This window comes from Drosophila novamexicana, unplaced genomic scaffold (assembly GCF_003285875.2).
Source record: "Drosophila novamexicana strain 15010-1031.04,08,12 unplaced genomic scaffold, DnovRS2.1 tig00001302-arrow-arrow-pilon, whole genome shotgun sequence".
In the NCBI taxonomy this organism is placed as follows: domain Eukaryota; kingdom Metazoa; phylum Arthropoda; class Insecta; order Diptera; family Drosophilidae; genus Drosophila; species Drosophila novamexicana.
The window spans coordinates 1,132,370-1,138,369 of NW_020824849.1; the positions used below are offsets into that span (position 1 = coordinate 1,132,370).

At 43.5% G+C, this 6,000-nt stretch overlaps 1 protein-coding gene across 1 annotated transcript; it reads left to right on the forward strand.

The window, feature by feature from the left end:
* The first annotated feature begins 1,507 nt into the window (after positions 1–1,507).
* On the forward strand, positions 1,508–4,903 carry LOC115767019 (transferrin). The gene is made up of 5 exons (XM_030711144.1): positions 1,508–1,612; positions 1,684–1,926; positions 3,069–4,161; positions 4,250–4,634; positions 4,691–4,903. The coding sequence occupies exons 1-5, from the start codon at positions 1,519–1,521 to the stop codon at positions 4,790–4,792; spliced, it is 1,917 nt and encodes a 638-aa protein (XP_030567004.1). The 5' UTR covers positions 1,508–1,518; the 3' UTR covers positions 4,793–4,903.
* The last annotated feature ends 1,097 nt before the right edge of the window (positions 4,904–6,000 follow it).

Here is a 6,000-nt window from a genome sequence, read left to right on the forward strand (position 1 = left end):
TGTGGGCTCTACGAAACAGGTTCTGACATGCAAATAAATCAATTGTTGGCCTAAGAAGAAAACAGCAAAAAAAAAAAAAAATAAATAAATAAAATGATGACAGTTCGCATTGCTTACTATGCCCGTTTTTTTAATGCAAGCTGGGGTCATCAATTAGTAGTCGACGTGACGGGGGGTAGGCACTACGAGGCGCGGGAGTGTGTAGGACTCTGGATTGGACTTTAAGTGACTTAGTTGCACTAATCCAATAAGTACTGGGAAATTATTCTGAAAGCGCTGTGGTCTAACCGATGCTTCCCAGCGATAACCTGTTCAAAAATATATAATCTATTAATATATGATGTGGGTACACTCAGAGAAAAATACAGCAAATCAATGACAAACATTGATCGAAAATTGTTACGTCAGAAGAGAACAGAATTCACAATTCAAATTGTTCTTTATTTTAGAGCATTTCAAAAGGTATTACTTATACTTACAAGTACTTAAGAAGCAAGATGCTTTTATTTCAGTGTACATGTGTATGTGTGCTCAGTGTACCCAAAGATATGAACGTGCTTAGCTTTAAGCAGCTGCTTCAGCCAATTGGTGGAGACCAACAACAAGGAATTGTATTTAGGTTATGCCAAAAAGAAATTCGATTCATCTACTTAGATAGTTTATATATATATATAAATATATATATACAATTCATAACTGTTAGTTATTAGAATTTTGTTTAATTTGTATTTATTTATTTTTGACTGTGCCACAAAACTGGCTGATGAGCTGTTTCGAAGGTCAGTTCTCAGCGTAACTCGATTATCTAGTTATCAGTTTCTCGGAACGGGAACTAATATTAATTACCGGATTTTGCTTAACCTACATATAATATAGTTGCCTACGGCTTAACACGATTTGCCTGCCTCTATCTCTCCTCCTTTTCGACTTTCAATTGGATTGGGCTTTATCCGATTCGATTTTAGTGATCTTTTGGCTCTTAGAACACGCGAGTTCACGTCCGTAACCAATCGATCAATATTAATTGATTAATTAATTGCATTAAGACATCCAGCTAGTTGTCATGGGCAGCTGGCAGGCAGACCCACACGCCCGGCGACCAACGCGTAGCGCAGAGCTCAGCTTAGCCGGGAAGAACCCGCCGATCGGGCAAAAGTGCTCGAGACGTTTCTACGTACAGTATCGTTAAAGTTTTGTTTTCTTTGTGGCTGTTGCTTAATGGAAAGATCACCGGCAATCAAAACGGCCGTTGCTGAAGAGAGAGAGAGAGAGAGGCGATGGAGAGGGAGAGGGAGAGGGAGAGAGTGAGACACAGCGGCACATGGTGGAAAAGCAAAAACAAACCAAAACAAAACAAAACAAAACAAAATGAAGCAAAAACAAAGAAAAACAACATAACACAACACAACAAAAGCAAAGGCGAAAATAATAGCAAATAGAGCAAAAAGCGAAATGATTCGCGCGCCTATATAAAGCACCGGCCGGCAAGCCGAGCTCCACAGTTGAGCTAAAGCGACGATGGCATCAACGACGATCACACGGATTCTGCCAGCGGTAACGCTGCTGCTGCTGCTGCTGCACTGCAGCAATGGCGCCGCCGAGGAGCCAATCTGTAAGCCAACGAACTGAACTCTCGATGGGAATTGGAATGTAGACTAATATATCGAAATATTTGTATTGCAGATCGGTTGTGTGTGCCCCAAATCTATTTCAGCGATTGCCAGAAGCTGCTCGAAGATCCATCCGAGGCGGGCATACGCATGGAGTGTGTATCGGGACGTGATCGCATCGAGTGCCTGGAGCTGATCGAGCAGCGCAAGGCCGATGTGCTGGCCAGCGAACCGGAGGACATGTATATGGCATATCATCGCAAGAATGAGGATTATCGTATCATATCCGAGATACGCACCCAGGAGGACAAGGATGGTGAGTACTCCCAATGTGCGAGAAATGGTAATTGGTTGTTGCCAGCAATAATAACACATAATGTGGCCCATTGGCCCACAGTTTCAATTAGGCGATTGTTATCATTAGGCGATTTTTAGAACAGGATGATATGACGGCTGACAGGAAGTGAGATAGTCAGGGACCAGAAAGACAGTTTATTTTATTTCAAACAAAACTATATACACAAAATCACACACAAAACCAAAAAAAATCTGTTAGCCTTACTTGAGAGGTCACGAACCTCGCATAAAAAGGCAATATTTAAAAATGTTACTGTTTTTTTATTTGCGGCGGTGCAGATCGAGTAAGGGACCCAAACTTGATCTCCATATAGGCATAGAATCTAGTGTCTCTCTAACTTTAGCAATTGTCAATTATTAGATTTGCGGTATTCGAATTCCAAAAATGAGCCTGTGAACATGAACCGAAATAATAACAAAGTGGCAGCACTCTAGTGAAAATCGGCCGTTGAATTTGAATAGAGAAAATCAGATTTTTGCAATTAGGAAAAAAGGAAATGAAATGAAATCAATTCTGAAAGAATGAACCTATGAAAATGAGCTGAGATATTACAAAGTTCAATTCAAAAAAAAAAAAAAAGAGAGAAAGCAGCTTTTTACAGCATTCAAAAAAAAGGTATACAATAATCTCTAAGATTATGCAATGCAGCAGTTAGATATGTGAAGTCAAAAATTGATCAAATAAAATGTGTAGGCATTCCGAAATTAAAAATGAGCGCGAGAAAATGAAGGGAAATGTTAACAAGGTAGCCTGTGAATTTAAATAGAAAAACCAGCTATTTTCAACGCAATTTTGAATAAACAAACCTGTGAAAGTGATCTGAATTAAAAACCCTTTGCGTTTCAATTGAGAACCCAGCCTCATGCAGCAGTCAATATTTAATCTGAAAAAAAAGAGCCTCTTAAAATAAAGTGAAATATTTAACAGTGAAATTTGAATAGAGAACCGAATATAATTCACGAATAAATTACGTCAAATAAATATAATGTGCAGCGATTTAGATTCAGGCGTGATATATGCAAAACAAAAGTTCGTTTGTGCCGAAACTTGGACTCGAAAATCTTAGCTAGCCCAGTTTAACAGCAGTTCCTGATTTCCAGCTGATTTCCGCTATGAGGGCATTATCCTGGTGAAGAAATCATCAGCGATACACACGCTGCAGGAGCTGCGCGGCGCCAAGTCGTGCCACACGGGCTTTGGCCGTAATGTGGGCTACAGGATTCCGATTACCAAGCTGAAGAATACGAACGTGCTGAAGGTGTCCGCTGATCCGCAAATCTCGGCAACAGAGCGGGAACTGAAATCGCTGTCCGAGTTCTTTACGCAATCGTGTTTGGTGGGCAACTACTCGGCGCATCCGGAGACGGATCGCCTGCTCAAGAAGAAATATGCTAATCTATGCGCGCTATGCGAGAAGCCGGCCCAGTGCAACTATCCGGACAAATACAGTGGCTACGATGGTGCCATACGCTGCCTAGACAAGGGCCAGGGCGATGTCGCCTTTACCAAGGTGCAGTTCATCAAGAAGTATTTCGGCCTGACCGGCAGCCCGACGGCGCCGCCAGCAGAAGGCAAGCCCGAGGACTTTGAGTATCTGTGCGAGGACGGCACTCGTCGCCCGATAACCGGACCAGCCTGTTCCTGGGCCCAGCGCCCCTGGAGCGGCTATATCTCAAACGAGCAGGCTGTGCACGGCACAGAGAAGCTCCACCAATTGCAGTCGCGTCTGGAACGCTTCTTTGCCAATGGCCTGCACGCCCAGAATCAGGAGGCAGCCGCTCATTTGCTCATCAATCAAAATGCGTTTTATCACAGCAAGCCGGAGGCCATCGATCCCAAGGTCTATCTGGAGCGTGCCGGCTACAAGGATGTGATTGAGCGCGATGGCAGCGCCATACGCAAGCTGCGCCTCTGCACCCAAACGGATACTGAGTTTTCCAAGTGCCAGGCTCTGCATCGTGCCGCCTACGCCCGTGATGCGCGCCCAGAGCTCGAGTGCGTCCAATCCACAGACTGTATTGAGGCGCTGGCCACCAACAAGGCTGATATGCTGGTCGCTGCCGCAGCCAACTATGCGGATGCACGGGAACACAAGCTGCTGCCGCTGGTCTACGAGCAACTGGACACTGATGAGTTGCTTGTGGCCGTGGCTCCGCCCACCCTCAACCGCGATGCACTGCAGAAGGCTCCCATGTAAGACAAGCGTTCCTTGTGTGTGTTGGTGTGTGTGTGTGTGTGTGTGAAATCCTGCAGCGAATGACCCTAATCCTATTGCCTACAGACATTTTGATGCCACCAGCGAACGCGCTCGATTGAGTGCTGCCTTGTTGAACAAGCGTCGCAGCTTGGACTGGTGCAACATCTTGCCCAGCACGGAGCAGCAGCTATTGATTGTGCCCGCGAAGCAGCTGGAACAGCACAAGGACTGGCAGCTTGTCTGCCCCACGCTGGAGCGTCGCCCCGTTACAGACGTTGCCAACTGCAACGTGGAGGTGCAGCTGCCACGCGCGATCTTTGCCCGTGCCGACACCACGCCCGTCGAGCAGGAGACCATCAAGCATCTGTTTGCCCTCATCTCGGAGCGATTCGGTGCCCATGGCAAGTTCGTCGATGTCTTTGCACTCTTTGGCGAGTACCAGCAGGGCGAGAAGAATGTCCTCTTTGACGTAAGTCCCCAAATCCAAGCCAGATTCCATTTAATTCACGCTCCGTCTTCCTGCAGGACAATGCCGTCGAGTTGGTCACGCAGCTGAAGAGCGACTACCAGAACGAGCACATCTACAATGATCTGCATTGCGATGCCAACAAGATTGCCAAGCAATAATAAGTGGGCGTGGCATTTGCATCTGCAGCCACCGTTATTAACGAATAGATATGCATACTACTTTTTTTTTTTTGCTTTTTCCTAAATACATACATATGATGATACAGTATTTATTTCTTTATAATAAGTTCCGGGTGAATCGCTGAATCATTATCGAAAGCTCGAATTTCTACTATTTACAACGGATTCATGCAGGATTTGTCTGAGCCTCACTGGGCCACAGATGGTTCCCGTTTTGCTGAGCTCCAATTTTCGAAGGATAAACATCCGACAGAATCGATGAAATTTGTAAATTAAATTTTTTATACCTTGAACCCATTAAAAATGGGTATAAGGGTATATTGTATTTGTGCACAATCCAAATGTGGAGCTCCCGACTAGAACCTCTTACTTGTTTAATATTATGTTCATGCAAATGGCTTGGGTATGCAAAGTAAGTATATTGATTTAGATAAACTTACCTATTTATATGGCTTGAATAACTCCAGTGGAGATAGCTCGATTGGGACAGTACTTTGTTTAGCATAATTTAATGAATCTCACTTGAGATACTCCAAAAGGGGTGGACTTTGCAAGCGAAACGTTTTTTGGCCAACTATTTTTTTTAATGTATGCCATATGATAGTAGGGATCCGTACGCATTCAAAAAGGTATAACACTTTAAAATGAGATTATATTTACCCGAGATTTTCAAAAAAATCGTCAATCAAGTGGAGATATTCGAACCTACCCCGATTTTGGAAAAAAACGTGATGTAACTAACCCCTTGCTTTTTGGTCGATTTGGCTCAAAATTTAAATTTTTATTTTTCTGATGCCAATCGATAGTACTGATCCTTACGAGTCAAAAATAGTATAAAATTCCAAAATCTGAGATTATTTGGCCGAGATAGTCTTTACAAACGAAACGTTTTTTGGGCAACAGCTCATTTCAACCCATCAATTTTTAATTTGTTTGAATGCCGTATGATAGTGGGGATTCGTACGAATTCAAAAAGGTATAACATTTCAAAAACAGGATATATTTACCCGAGATTTTCAAAAATATATTCAAAAAAGTTTTGATATTCTAACCTACCCCGGGTAATAGCTCTCGGGTAATAACTCTTGGGTAATAGCTCTCTTGTAATAGCTCCGCGCGGAGATATGACGTTCCAAAACGACATAACTCCTCGTGGACATATGACGTTCCAAAACGACATAACTTCG

What these genes read in the sequence shown, in the direction of transcription:
- LOC115767019 (XM_030711144.1), top strand. Translation starts at nt 1,519, where the DNA reads ATGGCATCAACGACGATCACACGGATTCTGCCAGCGGTAACGCTGCTG. An exon ending in GCACTGCAGAAGGCTCCCAT is followed by an intron (nt 4,162 to 4,249) that starts GTAAGACAAGCG and finishes TATTGCCTACAG; the next exon opens with ACATTTTGATGCCACCAGCG. An exon ending in AGAAGAATGTCCTCTTTGAC is followed by an intron (nt 4,635 to 4,690) that starts GTAAGTCCCCAA and finishes GTCTTCCTGCAG; the next exon opens with GACAATGCCGTCGAGTTGGT.